Source organism: Trematomus bernacchii, unplaced genomic scaffold, assembly GCF_902827165.1.
Source record: "Trematomus bernacchii unplaced genomic scaffold, fTreBer1.1, whole genome shotgun sequence".
NCBI classification, from domain to species: Eukaryota; Metazoa; Chordata; class Actinopteri; order Perciformes; family Nototheniidae; genus Trematomus; species Trematomus bernacchii.
In genome coordinates, this window is record NW_022987638.1 from 100,001 (window position 1) to 121,796 (window position 21,796).

The 21,796-nt window shown below is 42.1% G+C and overlaps 1 protein-coding gene across 1 annotated transcript in view; it reads left to right on the forward strand.

Moving 5' to 3' along the window:
• The window catches only part of LOC117484747 (netrin receptor DCC-like), a gene marked incomplete at its 5' end in the record, with an annotated part of 117,971 nt that extends 96,885 nt beyond the window's left edge, over positions 1 to 21,086 (forward strand). Inside the window, 3 exon segments of the mRNA XM_034133164.1 lie at positions 2,830 to 2,957; positions 2,959 to 2,979; positions 15,652 to 21,086. Of these exon segments, the coding sequence (XP_033989055.1) occupies positions 2,830 to 2,957; positions 2,959 to 2,979; positions 15,652 to 15,741 (239 nt within the window).
• Between the last annotated feature and the right edge of the window lie 710 nt (positions 21,087 to 21,796).

The window sequence follows — 21,796 nt, forward strand, 5'->3', positions numbered from 1 at the left end:
ACTTAAAGTATTTGTTAATGCTAATACTTTTTTACTTTTACTTAAGTACAATTTGAATGAAATACATTTGCTTGTAACTGAGTATTTTTACATTGCGGTATCGCGAATTCTAGTTCTTCCTCCAAAAGGTCACCAAAGCTGAACCAAGAGATGGCTCAGACTCTTCCTGTTGGTACATGCAGAGGACTCTTCCTGTTGGTACATGCAGAGGACTCTTCCTGTTGGTACATGCAGAGGACTCTTCCTGTTGGTACATGCAGAGGACTCTTCCTGTTGGTACATGCAGAGGACTCTTCCTGTTGGTACATGCAGAGGACTCTTCCTGTTGGTACATGCAGAGGACTCTTCCTGTTGGTACATGCAGAGGACTCTTCCTGTTGGTACATGCAGAGGACTCTTCCTGTTGGTACATGCAGAGGACTCTTCCTGTTGGTACATGCAGAGGACTCTTCCTGTTGGTACATGCAGAGGACTCTTCCTGTTGGTACATGCAGAGGACTCTTCCTGTTGGTACATGCAGAGGACTCTTCCTGTTGGTACATGCAGAGGACTCTTCCTGTTGGTACATGCAGAGGACTCTTCCTGTTGGTACATGCAGAGGACTCTTCCTGTTGGTACATGCAGAGGACTCTTCCTGTTGGTACATGCAGAGGACTCTTCCTGTTGGTACATGCAGAGGACTCTTCCTGTTGCAGAGGACTCTTGTTGACAAAGGGCCGTTTTATCTTGGAGAAGTTGTCTTTCCCTCACAGTGTGGAAGGTGGGGGGGTGAAGGCTGTTGATGTTGCTTCCTGTCCTCTGGTGAGGAGGGGTCTATGGAGGCTGTTCCGGTGCTCTGTTTCAGGGAGAAGCATGTCTATTGATCAGGAAGTGAAGGAGTGCAGCACAGGAAAAGAGGGAGGGGATTATGGGTAGCAGATGCCTGAGGACGGGTTCAGACATTACAAGGCTGTTCAGGGAATCGGGGGGGGGGAGGGTTTGGCATTCCTCCTTTGTCTCCTATTTTTCTCTCATCCATGTTGTCTCATTGTCTCTTTCTCTCTCACTTTGTGAAAAAGCACCCTAACCTCTGACTTCCTGAACAGTATTATAGGGAATACACAGATCATCTTCATTCACTTGTTTGTTTTGCTGCTCCAGTGTTTGTTCCAGAGCTCATTTGTTACTTTGTGGGTTAGCTGATCTGACCGTCTCCTCCTGGTTTGTATTCCGGTGGTACTGAATGATTGATTATATCTGAATACATAATGATGAGCATTGTGACAATCAATGACATGTAATCCAATACATCACAGATGATAGCATAGCTGAATGGATGCTAAAGGAAGCTGGAAGAAGTACTCAGACTTGTTACTATAGTAAAAGGACTGTTTTCCAAGTCCTGCATTCAAAATGTTACTGAAGTAAAGCAACAAGTATTAGCATCACAATATACTTCATGTGCCACAAGTAAAAGTACTCCTTATGCGTAATGGCACATTATGATAGTGGGATGGAGGGATGGTGGGATGGAGGGATGGATGGATGGGGGGATGGTGGATGGATGGATGGGGGGATGGATGGATGGTGGGATGGATGGATGGTGGGATGGAGGGATGGTGGGATGGATGGATGGGGGGATGGATGGATGGTGGGATGGATGGATGGTGGGATGGATGGATGGGGGGATGGTGGGATGGTGGGATGGATGGAGGATGGATGTGGATGGAGGGATGGTGGGATGGTGGGATGGAGGGATGGTGGATGGTGGATGGGGGATGGAGGGATGGGGGATGGTGGATGGTGGGATGGAGGGATGGTGGGATGGTGGGATGGAGGGATGGTGGGATGGAGGGATGGTGGGATGGTGGGATGGTGGGATGGATGGATGGTGGGATGGAGGGATGGTGGGATGGATGGATGGTGGGATGGATGGATGGTGGGATGGAGGGATGGTGGGATGGAGAGATGGATGGATGGGGGGATGGATGGATGGGGGGAGGGAGATGGTGGGATGGGGGGATGGAGGGATGGAGGGATGGAGGGATGGGATGGGGGATGGAGGATGGTGGGATGGATGGAGGGATGGTGGGATGGAGGGATGGTGGGATGGATGGAGGGATGGTGGGATGGAGGGATGGTGGGATGGATGGAGGGATGGTGGGATGGAGGGAGGGATGGGGGAGGGAGGGATGGATGGAGGGATGGATGGTGGGATGGATGGAGGGATGGTGGGATGGATGGAGGGATGGTGGGATGGTGGGATGGATGGGTGGAGGGATGGAGGGATGGATGGATGGAGGGATGGATGGTGGGATGGATGGAGGGATGGTGGGATGGAGGGATGGTGGGATGGATGGAGGGATGGTGGGATGGATGGATGGAGGGATGGATGGAGGGATGGTGGGATGGATGGAGGGATGGATGGGTGGAGGGATGGATGGAGGGATGGAGGGATGGATGGAGGGATGGTGGGATGGGATGGATGGAGGGATGGATGGTGGAGGGATGGAGGGATGGAGGGATGGATGAAGGGATGGAGGGATGGAGTCCATCAATGGTGGACTTAGTTGCATGTGACCCTCAGAGCGATCACTGAGAGAGAGCATTGAGGAGCAGGTTCATTTCAATCCAATTTAGTTTTGGTGTTCCGTACTATACATTTCTAACATAAAACTTTGGGGTACTCATTTCTGGGTCCACAATAGGACTCTATGATCTGGCAACTAGACTATAAAGCAGACCTTCCCTCACACTTGAACCGGAGCCAGGTGTCCCTGATGTCCCTGATGTTTATTTTCTGTTCAAACTGTCTCATTACGTCAGGAACCCTCTGTCTTTCTCCCCCAGGTTCCAGCCTTCCGAAGCCCCAGGTGAAGACAGCGTCTCTGGGTCAGGCGGGTAAGGCGCGCTCCCCTCTGCTGCCCGTCTCCGTCCCCACAGCGCCAGACCTACAGGAGGAGGGGGGGGGGCAGACCCTCAGAGGACTCAGCTGCCAACGTGAGTCTGCACAATACTGTATGAAGACAAGTTGTGTTCCTGCTGCATCACTGCGCCACAGACTGTCTGTTTGACAGCTTTCTCTGACATGTTCTAAACTACATTTCAGTTTGTAGAGGTTTCCACACTTGACAATACACATCCTAAATACTGTTGGAAACATGTATACATTGTAAACCATGGTGTATATCAGGGGTATTCAACTAAAATTCAACGAGGTCCATTTAGAGAAAATGTCCCCATGCAAAGGTCCGGAACATCAAAATGTCTAAGTTGCTTTATGAATTAGTGTGATATATATTAGCCTGTAGCTTTATCAACGTCTGCATGTAATCAACAACTGACTGCCAATCAAATAAAGAATTCAATTCAAAAACAACAATATTTATTGTCAATGAACATTGAACTATACAGATATACAGTAAATACTGTGGATATGTGTAATGTTCCTCTCTGGCTGCATTTAAAAATAAAATAGAGGAAATAAATAAAATAGCTTTTGAAAATATGTGCATCTTAAAAGTGCTTAATTTTAGATAAATAAAATAAAGTGTAGCAGCAGCTTGAGTTTCCCTTTTTCTTTGTTAACCGTTTCACATCATGACTTAACAGTTTCAGCCGATTATAGAACAATATCAGTCTTTACACATCATAACAATTGAACAGTTTAAAAGTTTCTCTTTCTTTCCCTCTTATATTGCAGTCCCTCACTCACTTCTTTTTAATTCAGTGCGAGAATTGAGCTTGAGCTTGTCCTGCCAGGAGTTTAAATCTGGGCTGAAATGGTGTCAGGGCCATTCTCATGTACACATGCAGGTGCTCTTTGGTTAGCCTCGGTTAGCCTGCCCTGGAACGATATTTAGTTTTAATTTTGATCCTGGTGGACTGATCATACTGGGCTCTGAGACTGCTTATTTTTTGTGACCTCAGTTCTGACTTGACACTTGAGAGGGAATGTTTGGTCAAACACTTTGTGTTTTGTCTCATAGTGGCGTTTTGGCACTTTTAATGAGCGCCACGGTCTCTGAACAAATGAGACACACTGGCTCTGTGCTCCCAGTGGGCAGGATGAACATGAATGAGTCCGTCCACTCAGGGTTAAAAGCTCTGTTCTCACTGTCTACTTTCCTCTTCTTGGAGAGCGCCATGTGTCATTATTTGTCTCTCCCTGTCTGCCGCTAACACGCCTGTTCACTCTCCTCTCCGCTTCTCTCCCTGTATCGCTAATTATTCTCTTTACTCACTTTCCTCTCCGCTTCTCTCTGCCGTTCTCTCGTCTCTTCTTCTGTGTTTCTCTCCCTGTATCGCTCACTCGTCTCTTTCGCCCCCTGTCGGCAGCGGTTAAAATAGAATCGCCCCGTCAAAATGTAAATCCCCTATTAATGTATTGATTATAGGTCCGGGTCCGTATAGGTCGGCGTCTGGGTCCGGATCCGGACCGCGGTCCGCCTGTTGCCGACCCCTGCTGTAAATACTATATTGTTATATATACTGTTCTAGGAGCATCACAATGGTTTGGAGCACATCATCATTTCTGAAGATGTTTTGATTTTTACTGATGCTGTTGCCATGGGAACACTGAACAGAAACAGCTGTTGTGACTAATTGATTATGAGTTGTCTCTGAGCTTGTGACGTATTGGGAACAGATGCACTCAAGGTTTTCTCCCAAATGCAAGTATACTTTAAAAAACATAATCAATCTGCAGCTTTTTGTATAATGCAGTTTCCCAAACCATGAAAAAAGACGGACTTGAACAAAAACAACATTTAGGAGGCATGAAAGCAAACATGGACACACAGCTCAGATTCAAGATTCAAGATATTTATATATATCCTTTATTTAACCAGGTAAAAAGACTCATTGAGATTAACATCTCTTTTCCAAGAGGGACCTGGCCAAGAAGGGCAGCATGAACAAAGTTACAACAGATAAAACACAGACAAGACAGGCAGACAAATACATCTGTAAAACACAAATGAAATGGCACATTAGCCAGTCAATATGCGAAAAATAAAACAAACTATTAAAAATCATTAAAAACTGGCAACATTTAAAACGATTTTAGGATATACGAGCACTCACATCTACCAATGGTGTCGTGTTCTCTGTCCTTTAAGATGGACCTGAATTCCCCCATAGTGATTCCATCTGAGAGTTGCAGCTCCTTCTGTACATTGTTCCAAGCTGTGGGGGCAGCATATTTAAAGGCTGTTTACCCAGTTTTGTTCTCACTGTAGGAACCAGCATCTGAATCACATCTTGGGAGCACAGGCCATATAGACTTTCTCTTTGACACATATATGTGCAAATGTAGGAGGGAACCAACCCAAGCAGAGATTTATAAATAAAACCCAACCAATGGGAAAGTCTGCGAGCAGACAAAGACGGCCAATTAGCAGCAGCATATAAAGTGCAATGGTGTACTCCATATCCACATCCATTAATAAATGGTAAGGCACAATGGTACACAGTATCCAAGCTCTTTAGGCACTGGTCAGAGGCATTCATGTATAGCAGGTCACCATCATCTAATACAGGTCACAACGTTGCAGAGATCAAATGTTTCCTTGTCTGAAAGAGAAACAGGATTTATTTCTGTAAAAGAAACCTAATGTTATTTTTAGCTTTGAAACAACATTTTCCGTGTGTAACTTGAAAGACAAGTTCTGTTCAATAAGAGATCCCAGATATGTGTAAGTAGTGACCCTCTCACTGTCAGTCTCTTGAGCAGTACACATCTTGGCTAGAATAGATGGTCACTTTTTGCCATTCGAAAATATCATCACTTTAGATTTTTCTACATTTAATTGTCATATGTACAGTACAATGAAATGCTTACGCTCAGCTCTCCGCACCTAAATATTAAGAAACTACACAAACAAACAAATAAGAAAAATACTAGCATAAGAAAATAAAAAATATAAGCAGACATACATTAAAACATTTCTGTCTGTGTAAAACGCGCAAAAAGATATAAATATGTTTGCATTTAGGCTCTGACCTTGTGTCTTTCCAAGAGGAAACACCAGGCAGAGGGGGGGGGGGGGGGGGGGGTGAGGAGGGCAACTCTCCCCTGGGGGAGTGTTGACAGGGTCTGCAGGTGGAGGCAGGTGGAGCTGAGGCTTTTGATATGCTGTGAACAGAGAACACAGGAGAGACACAGAGCGAGAACAGCAGGTAGAGGGTGGAAGACACACACACACACACACACACACATGCACACACACACGCACGCGCACACACACACACACACACACACACACACACACACACACACACACACACACACACACACACACACACACACACACACACACACACACACACACACACACACTGTTTCCACTCTTTAGGAGCTGGTGGCCTTTCAGCTCTAGAATAAAACAGAGTTCATTAGTGAGTGTGACTGAGGAGAGGAAGAAGAGAAGGAGGAAGATAGAAGAGAGGTAAGGAGTCGTAAAGGACACTGAAGGAGGGGGAGGAGAGGAACAGGGAGAAAGAGAAAAGGGAGGAGTGGAGGTAGTAGGAAAATAATGGGGGGGGAGGAGGAAATGAGAAAAACACACAAGGATAGGGAAGAAGAGGAAAGACAGAGAAAATGGGAGGAAGGAGGTGGAGGAAGATGAGAGAAGGAGAGGAAGATGAGAGAAGGAGAGGAAGATGAGATAAGGAGAGGAAGATGAGAGAAGGAGAGTAAGATGAGAGAAGGAGAGGAAGATGAGAGAAGGAGAGGAAGATGAGATAAGGAGAGGAAGATGAGAGAAGGAGAGGAAGATGAGATAAGGAGAGGAAGATGAGAGAAGAAGAGGAAGATGAGAGAAGGAGAGGAAGATGAGAGAAGAAGATGAGATAAGGAGAGGAAGATGAGAGAAGGAGAGGAAGATGAGAGAAGGAGAGGAAGATGAGATAAGGAGAGGAAGATGAGAGAAGGAGAGGAAGATGAGAGAAGGAGAGGAAGATGAGAGAAGGAGAGGAAGATGAGAGAAGGAGAGGAAGAGGAAGGAGCGGTGCAGACATGAACATGGGAAAGAAAGAGAAGATTGAGAGGAGAGAAAGTGGAGAGAGGGAGGAGAGGGTGACAGGCAGAGAGATAAACGACAGGAGATGACGTGGAATGTTAAATATTCATACTGACTCAATGACAATGGGACAGGGGGAGGCGTCGCCACGGCAACAAGAAGAGAAGAGAGGGGGAAATGAGAGGAGGAGAAGGGAAGGAGGAAACAAAAAAAGAAGGGAGGGGAAAACAAGAAACAAGGAGACAAGTGGGCAAAGGAGGAGGTGAGAAAGGGAGACAAAACAATGAGAGGAGAGGTGTCGCCGTAGCAACAACAAGAGAGGGAAGGGTGGAGGGGGAGAGCAGAAAAGGGGTGAGACAAGAAGAGAAGTGAATGATGTGTAAGGGAGGAGGACGTGATGAGAGGAGAAGAGGAGACAAGGGGAGGAGGATGGGAGGGGGGAGGAGAGACGGAGAGAGGAACAGAAGATAAGAGAAGGGGGGGACGGGAGGGAGGGGAGAGGGTCAAAGGTCAACAGGTCTTTCTCTTCATCTGCTGTTCTATCTCTGTAATTGATCTAGTCTTTCCCCATGAGCCTTATAATACACACACACACACACACACACACACACACACACACACACACACACACCACACACACACCACATACACACACACCACACACACACACACACACACACACACACACACACACACACCACACACCACACAACCACACACACACACCACACACAACACACACACACACACACACACACACCACACACACACACACCACACACCACACAACACAACACATACACATACACATACACACACACACATCACAACAACACACACACACACACATACACACACACACACACACATACCACACACACACACACACACACATACACACACACACACACACATACACACACACACACACACACACATACACACACACACACACACACACACACACACACACACACACACACACACACACACACAGATGTTGTAATATCAGGGACACAGAATATGAGCCAGAGATTGAACTGAATAACTTTATTGTCATTGTACAGGTACAACACAATGAAAAAGCAATCCTGTCAGTGCATATCCACATATCAACAAGCAATAATAAAACAATTATTTACATACATTTTGTGTATGTTTATATATATATCTGTATTTTGTTCACCCTGTTTGTAACACAATCAGAGATATTGACAATAAAGTTGACTTTGACATGAATGCATACACACATTAGTGTGAGTTCAAACCACAGTGTTCAAATACAGACAGGTAGTCACATTTGCATACTGAGTGAGTTGATTTCCACTTTATAAATAAATAAATGAATACAGAAATAAATGTGTGTTCGTATGCGCTGTTGTGCTAGTTTAGTGTTCTCAAGTTATTCAGTTCTCTTATTGCTCTTGGGGAAAAACTGTTTTTTAGTCTGTTTGTTCAACTTGTGATAGACATGATGTCTTCCAGAAAGCAGAGGATGCTTGTTCAACTTGTGATAGACATGATGTCTTCCAGAAAGCAGAGGATGCTTGTTCAACTTGTGATAGACATGATGTCTTCCGGAAAGCAGAGGATGTGTTCAGGGTGGGAGGAGCCTTTGATATTTGTGTTGGCTGAATCATCCAGAGAGGCAGTGCAGCCATGTATCCATTACTCAAGTAAGACTTTGTTCAGTGTGTGTGTTCATGGTAATGAAAGACCATTTCATCTATTGAGACTCATTGATAGGCTTAAAAAAAACCTGGGGCTCAATGGCACATAGTTATAAGATAACATGGCTTTGAGATATATGAATACTTCACGGACAATAACATAAAGGATGTGGACATTTACTGGAAACTTCCTGGAGTCTTTTTCTGTATTCTTTCCATGTAACTGGGACAGAAAATAAGCCATATCAGGCTTTGATACACACTCAGTGGTGGGATATATCCTTTGTTTTGGTCTTTTCGCTGGATGATAGAAAAAATATAGAATGTCTTTCGATTCCTGATCTCTGAAACTGGTGAAACAAACTGCAGCTTCAACACCCCAGTTTCTTCTCTGTTTCTGATCATTCAGACGTGGCCTGTCTCACTCTCAGGGCGTCTTCATGTCACGATGTAACCCACTTACCACACTGCAAACTTCTGTGAACATCCTGAGCTCAAGGCTGGCTTCTGGAGCAACAGGAAGAGAAGACGAGTAGAGATAAGATCAGGATGCAGTACCCTCTAAACTCCACCGTGTGTGTGTCTGTGTGGGGTCAGGGCTTCACACACACAGAATGCTCTCCGACGTCAGTGCGTGACAGTGAGGAAGGTCACTGAACAGCGTATTTATTATGAACACAATGAGGTGGCACTTCGAAACCCTCCCATTGCTTTAATCTGATCATTATTATTAATATTATAATAATTAGATGTTAGATGTATTAGATAGATCACCTCTTCATTATGTCAGCAGTGGAGCGGTGTCATGTTAAAGAGACAACATGGCCCCAGTAGCTGGGCTGTTCATGTTCATTAGATTCATGGAATGTGTTTATCCTGTCCTGTATTTCTGTGCATTTATTTTGTTTAAATAAGAATGAATATTTTATTGATTTAAAACATAATACTGTTGCAATGTTTGAAACAACATAGTACTAATGTCCCTCTTTAAATAAAGAGACATTTAAACACAGACCAAAGTTTGAACTGAATAGACATTCATTAAATCATCACTATTGAACAATTGACATATCTCAACAGTTCAAACAATTCCCCGCTGTTAGCTTTTGTTTTCTAAATGAAGAACAATATAAGAGTTTTCTCAGTTCCATCATTATGAAACCACATTTAGATTTGAGTCAGGTCGGGTACTTCAACCATACTGAACCCCTTTACTCTTCAACTTAACGTGTCAGGTATCCGCTAACGTTAGCTGGCCAGTTAGCATGTCAGTGAGCATGTGTAGATGTTTTTTAACAATTAATCATGAAACGTTCAGTTTGAAGGGTGAACCCTATTTTCATTTCGTTTTTGTTAATCTCCACTTTCTAAATACATCAACACATATACATAAACAATCTGGTTCTCATTCAGAACCAGGTTTAGAACCAGGTTTAGAACCAGGTTCAGAACCAGGTTCAGAATCAGGTTTAGAACCAGGTTTAGAACCAGGTTTCCCCAGTATGCTGCATTTGATCCTGTTCTCACTGCATAATGAGGCCTGTTAACCAGCACCTGGATATTCAGACCAAATGAAACCCTGTCCTGCTCCAACTCCCTGCAGGACATCCCAGCAGTAGTTCATTCTTTTGGGCTTTTTAGTGATGCATTCTTTCTAAAAAGCATTGGTAATGTTTGGACTGAGAACCTTATGACATGTTCACACAGTGTTTGTGATTTCTCCAGAGTTCACATGTGCTCTTCTCGCTCTGCTGTGATGGGAGGAATCTCTGGCGGATTATAGAGGAGCATGAATCCAGGTCAGCAGAGATAACAGGATATCAGAGAGAAACATGGAGCATCCACGGGTGTTTTATCCCATTGACGAAGCGTTTACTGGCTCAGTTAAACTCTGCTGTTGTGGGTCAATAAATGAGATCAGGAGGTCACTGGGTTTCATACACTGTTGTGATTTTACAGAAGCTTTTTGTCCGTGGAAGATAGAAAATAGCTGGCAGTGTGGGGCTTCCAGATGAGCTTTGATGGCCTCATTCAGAGTGATAGATGAAGGTCAAAGGTTCACAGTGTGCTGTGCTGCTTTTTCTTCCTGTGTTCATCTCCACTGTCAGAGATGTATGTCCACTGTCACACTGGACCTTTTCAAACTTAATACTGAAAAACAACAGGGGAAATACTTTTTTCAAAGAGTTGCACATGACGTTCATTAGAAACAAAAAGTTGTGATAAGCAAGATTGTGTTTTTGAAGAATTAAAACTGCAATACTGTTATTAATCCACGTTGGCATTTCTAAAGCTCATACAGCATAAAATAGCACAATAGAAAAAGGAATATACTACAAGCTAATTACAAATATTTAGCATGACAGCATTAGAGGATCTACTGGACGCGTCTACCAAATTTGGACAATACATTGATGAGTAAAATCTTCCCTCTCTTGTCTTTGCCTTTAAAGTATTCAAATGTGTGACATATATATAGCAGCTTTCCCATCCACTGTGAAATCATCACCTTACTTCCTGTTGGTCGTTAACTGGCCGCTGCTGGTGGACTGATACTGTGACCTGATTGGCTCAGCCCAGGTTTTTTAAATTGGGCGATATAAAAATCTATAAATGCCTGGAGGTTCAGTTGTCCTGAGGCAGAGCCAGTCAGATCTGATCCAACATGACTCTGTGGTCCGGTTAAAAGCTTTCCTAGACCAGAGGGACGTGTACTCTCTGATCTGGATCAGCAGGGTCAACCTCATGATGACAGGAGGGGAATATTAATGACCATGAACACAATACGACAAGTTCTCAAAGCATGTTTTACAAAATACAGTATTTGATCTGACCTTATCAGTAAGTAGAGAGGTTGAATCTTTATTTTTGGTGAAACACAGCAACAATCTTTCAATTACAGCTGCAGCTAATGATTCGTTTCATTATCCTTCACCAGATTTAGTTGTTAGTCTGAAAAATTTCAGAATCCAAGACTTAGACTTAATATTTATCAAATTAAACTGCGAACAGAGGATATTTGAATACATGATTGAAACTTTCGTTATATTATCAACAGTGTTGGCTATTAAATCTTAAAGGTGGGGTAGGTAAGTTTGAGAAACCAGCTCGAGTGCGCTAGAATTTTGAAAATACACAGCCGGAAAAAATCTGCCACTTCCTTACAGAGCCCCTCCTCCAACACACACGAACACGCACATGACCAATGAGGGCACGAGATAAGTTTGTGCACAGATGGAAGGCTGACAGGCAGGTAGGCCATCCAGTTATTTTAGCTGGGCCGGCTAAAATGATTGGTCGTGCTTTTTACAGTATTACAGCTTCCACAGATTAAAAATTGTTATGGATTTAAGACTTAAGATATTCATTGCTATCGGGATGTTAAGAGCATTCCATGGAATATAACAAAAAGTGTATCTCGAGCCGGTTTCTCAAACTTACCTACCCTACCTTTAACTCTAGATATACTCTCTAACAATATTTTTGTAAAGACAGTAGGTCTGAAAAGACTCGTCAATCAATGAATTAGTCAACAATTTGGAAACCTGATTAATACAATTATTATTCTCTTGTTATAGAATAACATGGTTTCTGAAAATGTCCATCTTAAAAATGTAATTCAATCCCAGCTATAAATCCTTTTTTTTTTAAATATATAAACTGTAAGCGTTAGGTTTTTGATAAAACATTTTCACAGTGGTCAGGTTTTTAATTTACACGCACATATGATTAAACAACTAAGAATATAAATAAAATGGGAGACTTGTCTCTGGAGTTGTGCAGTGATATTTGTTCAGGTTCAGCGCATTATGCTGAAGGGCTGGTGGGCTGTGCACAGAGCATGCATGCAGTACATGGAGAAGCTTTTGTGCATTGACACAGACCTTTCAATTAAAGTGTGAGAAATATTTCCCCTGAGCCTGTATCGGTTTTCCTCAGCATGCAGAGGAGAATATTGAATTGTAATTTTTCTAACTGCAAAGACAAACTCTGCATGAAGGCCACGCTCAATATAACACAACGAGAAAGTGTGTGTGTAAAAGATGTGCATTTTACAGTCGCACACAGATGGAGACAGTTAGGCCAGCCCACTCAGAGGGGACCCTTTGTGTAGCAGCTCGGAACGTACCATTCCACAGAGACCACAGGGGGCAGGGTTACAGCCGGCTCTGTGACACATGCACACCAACGCCAGCATGCTCTGAAGAAACTGAAACTTTGACTTTAATTAAATGTCAACAGATTTCACATAACTGTATTAGGTTAGTGAAAGCAATAATATCAAGTTTAAAGTGTGCACATGGACATTATCACTGGTTTAAACCGAGGTGGAAGAATAACTCAGATTATTTACTTAAGTAAAAGTTCCATTACTACATTGTAAAAATACTCAGGTACAAGTAAGAGTCCTGCATTCAAAACTGAACTAAAGTAAAACTAAGTATCGACATTTAAATAATACTTTAAGAAACAAAGGTAAACATAATTATTATGCAAAATGGCCAATTTAAGCACCAGATATATTTTTTTATTATTTTATTCAAATGATTGGTGCATTTATGTGTTCATCACTTCAATGTTGCACTTGGTAAAGGTGGAATTTATTGGAACTACTTTATACTTAAGCAATAGCTCACAACAGGCCGTGGTATATGCTCAGTATATCACAGCTAAGGGGCGTGGTTCGGCCCGACGCGAAGCTCCTGATCAGCCTGTCGGTGTTCTTTTCCCCATAATGACCGCGTCGCTGCACATTATCCCTTACTTATTGCGCACCCACTGAAAAGTTTTTCTCAGACGCGGAGGGATACTGACTTGTTGTGAAAAGTAACTACAATTCTACCCGTGGTATACGCTCATTATATCATGGCTAAGAACCAATCAGATTGCTTGATTTGACTTGTCCGTTTTATAAACTACGTTAACCTATAATAATATATTATAATGTGTGTCAAATATTTGTGTTAATTAATTAATAACTACAGTAAATATATAAATCTAGCTGGAGTAAAAAGTACAGCAAGCGTAAGTAGAGCGCCAGGGAGCAGTTGGGGGTTCGGTGCCTTGCTCAAGGGCACCTCTGCAGGGCCCAGGAGGTGAACTGGCACCTCTCTAGAGAGTAGTATTGTACATCAATTTCTTACTTAGGTACAGTACTTGAGTAAATGTACTTAGTTACAGTACACCTCTGGGTTTACGACACAACCTGTGCACTTTGCAGTCCTGATCATTATCCAACTTGTTCCTGAGATGTCCCTTCTTCAGGCAGCTTCAGTTCACCTGCTGCTGATATATAATTCATCACAGTCAACATTCAGTCAGCTCTGATTTGATTCACTTGTTAGTGCAGATTGAACAGTCTGCTCTGCTCTGCCAGGCAACAACAACTGAGCTTTGACAGAAACAAAAACAGACATGACGCTCATTGTGATGGATTAGGTATCTGCACAGATCTGTATTGAAATGGAAGGGTAAGACAGTGAATGCAGGGGAAACACATGGATGGATACAACTTTACAGTAGTTACAAAGGAGCTAGGAGTTAATCAAGAATGGCCTGATAATAAATGGTTATTGAGTAGTTTCTGAATAATTCTAGATCCAGAGTACCAACAGTAGATCGTGTTGATGACAATAATTATATAATAACAGTAATTGTGGATGTCATGGGTTGACAGTAATCACTGATGGAGTGATTGATATGCCAAAAGATATCAAAATGTCTCGGTTAAACCAAGGAGTAATTATTTGAAACATCCAACACACTCAGCCTGAATCAGAACTGTTGACTCTTTGAGGGCCAATGGTCTGAAGACTCAACCATCTGTTTAGTTATTTTGATCTTTACCTCAGATTTTCTCACAGTCAGAACATAAGAATTGTGCTCCCTAGTCATAGTAAAGTTACTCAAACTTAAAGCCTGCATCTCTGTGATAGTATAACACTACACAGCAGTACTCATAATAGCATAGGGTTGTAGTAAAGAGCATCAGAGCAGCGAACGCATTTTGTATCACTCTTTTTTCATAACTTTTAGTGAAGTCATTATGAACCAAAACAAGGTTTATACATTGTATAGCTTGAAATGCTGCCCTCATGTACTTCTCTTTGACGCAATTACATTGGGTTTGAATGGGAAGCTTTGTGAATGATGAATTTATTGTGGCCACCATGTATAAAACCAGTGTTTCAACCATGTTTCAGCGCAGCATTAGAATCCGCTTCAAATTGACATCTAAAAGAGATTTACTGAAAATCTATTTCTCAAAGAGTCATTCTGTTCAGCTTCAGTAGTTTAGTAGATGCTGTTCTTTGGTGTAGTGATGTGTAAAACCTTTTCTATGGCAAGTGAAGCGAAGGCTGCTGCTTATACGTTGATCTTTAAAGAGACCACACCTAACCAGGAGTGTTATAAAGCCTACAGCTGATACAATTTAAGTTCCTGCACCGTATTCAGCTGAGCTCAGTCAAGACTTGCCAAGATTGAGCGCAGTGTTGTTGATCGATGTGACCGCTGCAGCAACAGCAAACCGCGCTCATATGTTCTGTTTTTGTTCCAAATTAAAAGACTTCTGGGCTTATGTCTTTGGTACCTTATCTAAAGTTCTTGGAATTGAAATGAAGCCCCGCACTTAGAGTATATTATAGTGTTTGGGGTTCCAGGGGACCTGCTCACTTTGACTGCCAAACAAGGGGACATAGTGGCATATACAGTACATCTCTATTAGCTAGTCGCAGAATTATACTAGATTGGAAATCCCCTAAGCCCCTATCGTCTTAAGGACCTGGTATTCTTTCTAAACCTTAAGATGAAATATACTGTTGGAGGATCTGTAGACCGTTACTTAAAGAAATGGCGATGGCTTTGGATTGAAGATTTGTTGTCTTAAAATTGTGACCCTTTATGATTGTTCCCGTTCTTCAATAAAAACAATTGAAACTAAATTGGTGTGTAACGTGCTCTATTTATCTGTCTTTCAGGTTTACGAGCAGGACGACCTCTCGGAGCAGATGGCCAGTCTAGAAGGGCTGATGAAGCAGCTCAACGCCATCACCGGCTCCGCCTTCTAACCCTCTGACCCCGGATCGGCCCAGCCATGGTTCACTCTGGAACCCGTCTTCAAGCCCTGATGTCACCTGCTGTCCATTTTCCAAGGGGGGCAACATGTCCATCTGGGACTGAAGACTGTGGAACGGGACCTCTCTGTGCTGGGTTGAGTGTGTTTGGTTTCTACTTGTCTCGGCTGGTGTCTTCTGTTTGGGATATGATGGAAGGAATAAAACGGATGAACACTACAGCGGCACAGCATCAACTCCAAGAACAGGACAAGGGTGGAGGGGCTTCTTTAGGAGTTCAAACTGAAACCCATCTACACTCTTCAACCTCAAAAAACAAACCAGAAAAACCCAATGCTTAGCCCCCGGGCTTACTTACACAGGAAGATGGGATTATCACAAAAAAGACAAAGTTCTAATATCCCTCCTGTTTATCTTCTTTTTGGTATTTATTAGCGTTCCTCTCCGCTGAGTTCTACAAACTCAGTTACTGTGACTGTACCTCACTGTTGTTCATCATCGCTGTGGGAAGTATTCCTTTTGTCCTTCTTTGGTATTCCACCTTTGTGCAGTTTGTGCACCAAAGTGTCTCCAAAACCTTATTTGTGTCATTAAGATCCAAAGTCGCCACAAAATGATTCTCTCCAGCATATTTTTGCCTTTTCTCTATATCTCTTTTTTTCTATCAAACAGAACTGTATGATTTTACTGGACGACCATCCCTCATATCCCATGCAGCCCTTCCACCTCTGGATTCTGAGGTTTAAAAAAACAGGCAGAAACACGTGTGGGAACATTCTATAGTGGTCTGACCTCTCCTACAGGACTGGATGAAGCTCTGTAGACCCCCACAGTCTGCTGCTGCTCTTCACCAAGCCTGGACTCACTGAGACCTCCCATCTTTACCGTCAAGCACTCGTGCCAAATTCTCGTCTTGAAAACTTGTGGAAACCATTTTTTTTTCTTCGCTCCTTGTTCAAGCCTGCCTAACCAACCGAGTGAATGGAAAGCAGAAAATATGATGCGTGTGAAAAACGGTTATTAGAAATGTAATGTATATGAAGGTTGGTTTTTAAAGGTACATGGTGATTGGTCCTTTTGATAAAGGTGTTCAAATGCGTTCTTAGCACCTCATTCACAATTTGTCACGTTGGATTCGATAAATGTCACAGTCAGTGCAAGGTGTCGCCCCCTGCTGCTTGGAGTACTGAAGAACAGTGCTAATGCAGAGAAGTGAAGCGAGACTGTGGTGTTGGCTTTGGTACACACGTTCATTTGTTCAAGAGGAAGTTCCATTTTAGATGCCCAGTCATTGTAGTGAGTTATATAAAACATACATCGGCTGCACCGACTAACACAATGCTATTTATCAAAACATTATCAAAATTATAATCCCCACAATCTCATTTGGTTTTCTTAATTAACTATACAAATACAATTAGGTGTTCTTGTGATGTAATCAATTGTAAAGGAGGTTGTATAGCAACAGGATCAAGAATCAAGTTATTATTATTATTATTGTTGTTGTTGAGATTAGAGAGGCCAGTGGGCAGCAGATGATGGTGTGTGTTTGGAGGCTGCTTTTGATGAATCCATATTTATTTTTCACCAGACAAACACACATGTACCTCGTCCACCTGGATCGCCCACACGGCAGAACCGCCTGCTTCACTTTGAGTTTACTTCAGGGCGTTCCGTTTTTATATAAAATAAAGGAAACAAAATGTGAGAAGAACATGCACACGAATGCATATTCCACAAAGTATATTTTTGCATATGCTGTCCTGTCAGAACTGTGTTTTTTTAATCAGGTTTTATCAAACACACTTCCACAGAGAGCTACTGTTTCATGAGCCACGATTCAAATGAACAGCTCATTGTGCTGGGTTTGAGGACGCCCTCTGGAACATGAGGTCAGAGAGCATCCACCTTCACTTCTTTAAAACTACATCTGTATTGACAGCAGGAAAGAGAAATCAGATTTGCATAATTAGTGTGAGAATAAATGGGCTGTGATATTTTTGGAGTGTGCACGAATGCAGTTAAAATAACAAATGATTCCTTAATCAGGGGAGGGGGAAATGGGCCATCAGTATGCTCCATATTTGACTGTGTAACCCCAGCCACCATATTGTCATTTTCAGACCTTTATCTTTGTGCGATGAAAGGAGGAAGCCTGGGGGAGACAGAGAGAGTGAAGCAGAGGAGGTGAATTGATATTCAGAGGTGGTTTGTATGTGCGAGCGAGGGCACGGACGAACGAGGCAGAGAATTCATTATGAAGCCGTTTCAAATATTATCATTCAAGCTCACGTTCACTGGGCTGTTAGGGCTATGGGGAAAAGTCTTGCGGATGGAGGGATGGAAAGGTAACGTCTCTGCAGAACGAGCATGGGATGAAAGGTGAGGGAGCGCAGGCAGGCGGGCAGTGTGGGATCAAACTCATCAGCGTGTTCTGCCAGAAACATCCAGTCTGAGCCAGCTTTATACAGAGTCACACTCCTCTCCTCCTGCAGACAGATGGAAGGATCCAACGCTGCCGGGCCACACTGAGATTCCATTTAAAGAAAGAAAATCTGATTCCAGCAGAAAATTCTAAATGAAATGTCTTGCAGTGTCAAAAGGGGAAAATACATATGAAAACAGAGGAAATGAGTTAAAGGGTCAAATTGAAACACATTTTAGTTCATCAAACATAACTGACTGTTCTCTAAATCATCCATTTCCTCTGCATAGATGTACACTACTATCACAAGTTGACAGTGTTGATGTCGACTGTGAGGGTTTCTGTTTCTCAAAACGGAACCCTGAGTCATGCTGGGTCCAAATCGTTCTACTGGGTCTCAGGTGTGTATGTGAGAAGGCCTTATGCCCTCCTGTTCTCTTTATCTGACTAAAATGAATCATCGTTGTGACTCGGCCAACAGAAACTAAATCTCTGAAAGGTGATTTTCCTGGAAATGAACTGAAAGCAGGTTGGAACGTATTTAAAAACCTATGTAGGATTTAGAAAATGATCAGCATATGAACATTTCCAAAGTTTTATTTACTAAGGCTTTGAACTTATTATTGATAATTCTACTTAAGTATTCTCATCATTTGAATGAAGAATAGAATTAGCTGTTCACCTGTGTCATCGTCCAGATGTCTGATTAAAAGTCACGAGGCCTTTCCGTTGGGGAGTTGTGTGTGTCCAGCTGACTGGACACACACTTCTTATCATGGTTCATTTGTCCTTACCCGTTTTTGTTGACGTCAAGATACATAGGACATCCTACGTGCCTTTATTGTTCTTTCTCTGTATTTACTCACTTTATTTGAAGCCTCTGTGAATTTCAAAAAATGTGCTGGGTGTATGTTCATTTGTTCCTCCAGCACGGCCGACACAGAGGGAATAGATGAGACGTTCTGCTCTGCTCAGGGTTTTCCCCAGAAGCACTGTGTCCCTTTGAAACCGCCCGAAGAGAGCTAATGGTTATTTTACTTCAGTGGCACCGATGCAGCATTTCAGCAGCTGGCTGGAAACAGAAACATAGGCTATGCGTAGAGGAAAGAAGACTAAACGAAGGGAACCTGCGGTATCCTTTAAAACTTTAAAAAGGAAAGTGTTGACATGTTATGGGTGGATGAGATCAGTTGAGTTTAATAGAAATAATGAAAATCACTGCCTGTTCCAGGGGAAGAGAATACACCTGAACGCGTTGAAAAGGACAAGTATTTGATTTAAAGTTAATGATACATCCCAAAATAATAGAATGCATTTCCAACTGATCCCAGAACAGTGAGGTAACATTTTCTCCTCAAAAACATGTTAATAAAGAGTCAACTTTACCATTCAGTGCCAGTGAAACACAGACCAAATTCATTGTGTCATTTATGAGTGGAGACAGTTGGACTTTTTTTAACACAGGAGATTAAAGGAGGCGGTTTTGATGTTGTGCATATTTCTGCGTTAAAGTGAACACCTTCTTGTTTTTCCTGTTGGCTCTACATGTGTGTTTTACTGTGGAGAGACGTGTAGCTGCAGCAGAACTACATGACAGAACGCTGCTTTTTTACAGTGTACAGTTCCAATAGAGTAGTAACTTTTTTATAACCAAATTTAATATATTGTTATTATTATTATTTCTTTATTTCGAGTGCTCTTTAAAAAATATTATTTATAACCATGTGAAACGTTAATTTAGTTTAGCAAAGAACAAAATGAAAAAGGACTGAGGAGGTTTGTGTTTTCATTTTCATTTGTTGCCTTAAAATGTTTTAGTATTTTTTTTTTTAAATAATATTGTAGGACGATTATTTCTAAAGCAAACCTTGAAATGGTTTGTCACTCTGAGGACACACAGTCACCACTCTTTAGTTTATTTTCAGTCTATAATATGTAGGTCAATGCCATCTATGCAGTTTTCATTTCTAACTATAACCTGTATATAATGTTAGGGTCGTGATGGTGATCCAGCAGTAGTGTAACAGCTGAGGTCTAGGTCATTTTGGGAAGAATCTTGGTTAATATTTATCACAGCCAACTTTTAGTCCAAGTTAGTAAAACATGATTTGTATTTGATGGATTGAAACACACCTGGTCCTTTACAAAAACCTGGTTCTGTGGTGACTGTGTGAAACTCAGAAACACCAACCAGACCTGATCAGGTGGAAACTGTCTCCAAGGGAAACTCAACTTCATTACCTTCTTTCTTTTGGGGCTTCACTCCTCTGTGGGAAGCATTGAGGATCAAAATGGGACAAATTACACTGTCAAAAAAAACATGTGAAGTTGGTCAGGGGTGTGCTGACTTTGAAAGTGTCCTGATGGTGTGAAGTCTCCTCCGCCAGCTCAGCGCCACGGCTTTCAAAAGAGAAAAATAAATAATGGGGGTGGGAAAAAAAGTAAAGAATGATTTCGACCCCATCTCATCAGGGTGAAAGGGGCCAAATTAAAGCGGCCCTTATCTCCTCTCACACAGACAATTACTTCGTTTCCAGAACATCATTGTTTGACAGAAGAGAGTCAGAGTCTCTGAGTAAATACACTTTGACTTTGCCCTTTAAAAAATGTCCAATCCTAAAGTCATTATAACCAAATTAGCTTAGTGACGGCAATATAAGACTGTACATTTAGTCATTCTAGTGAGGACGGGGACAGATGATGGGATTGTGATGATGATGCTGATGATGATGCTGATGATGATGAAGATGATGATGATGATGATGAAAAAGTGAAGTTTCTATCCACAATGTTGTATACAATTGCTGGTTTTGTAATGCACTGTAGAACAGTCCCATGATCCTTTTTTATAGAAATGTTATTTCAATTGTGCATTCTTTTGGTTTGATAAATAAAGTTTTGATACAAAAGCAAATGCAGTGTTTGAGAAGTATTTTTGCACCACATAAATGTGTTTCAACAATGTGTGTGACATTAACTCAGTGTTGTCAGTATTCACGTGACAAAGGGCAGGAGCAAAGGATACAGATGCATGCGAAGACTCACATAGTTAACTTTGGAACTCTACAACAATCCCATGTTTGATGTTCTGCTAATATGTTCTGTTTGTCATTGTTCAGTCATTGTTTTTCAAAAGGGCTAGTTGGCCTTTTCATTCAATAATAATAATAATAATAAATGGAATTTATAAAGCGCCTTTCACGGGACCCAAGGTCGCTGTACATTTCGCTCTATATTTTAAAAAGAAAAATATACACTTTAATCTTCAGTACATTGATTTTAAGTAACAATACATTAACTGAAACAATTACAAATACAATTGGGTATCATCTGCATAACAGTGAACGTTTATACAGTGCATGGTTTCTACAAGTATTGCCCAAAGGAAACTACGGTGGCCCGGAAGTGCAAGACACCACAGCATTTCACAAAACACAACAGCATTTCACAAAACGCCGCAGCATTTCAGAAAACACAACAGCATTTCAGAAAACACCACAGCATTTCACATTGGACGGAAAGGGTATTCCTTTAGGGAGAACTCTTCTTGTTTGTGATTGGACAGAGCCAGCCAGAGAAGCACTGCTGTGATTGGTTGTTTTTGCTGCCAGTCAAGAAATGACG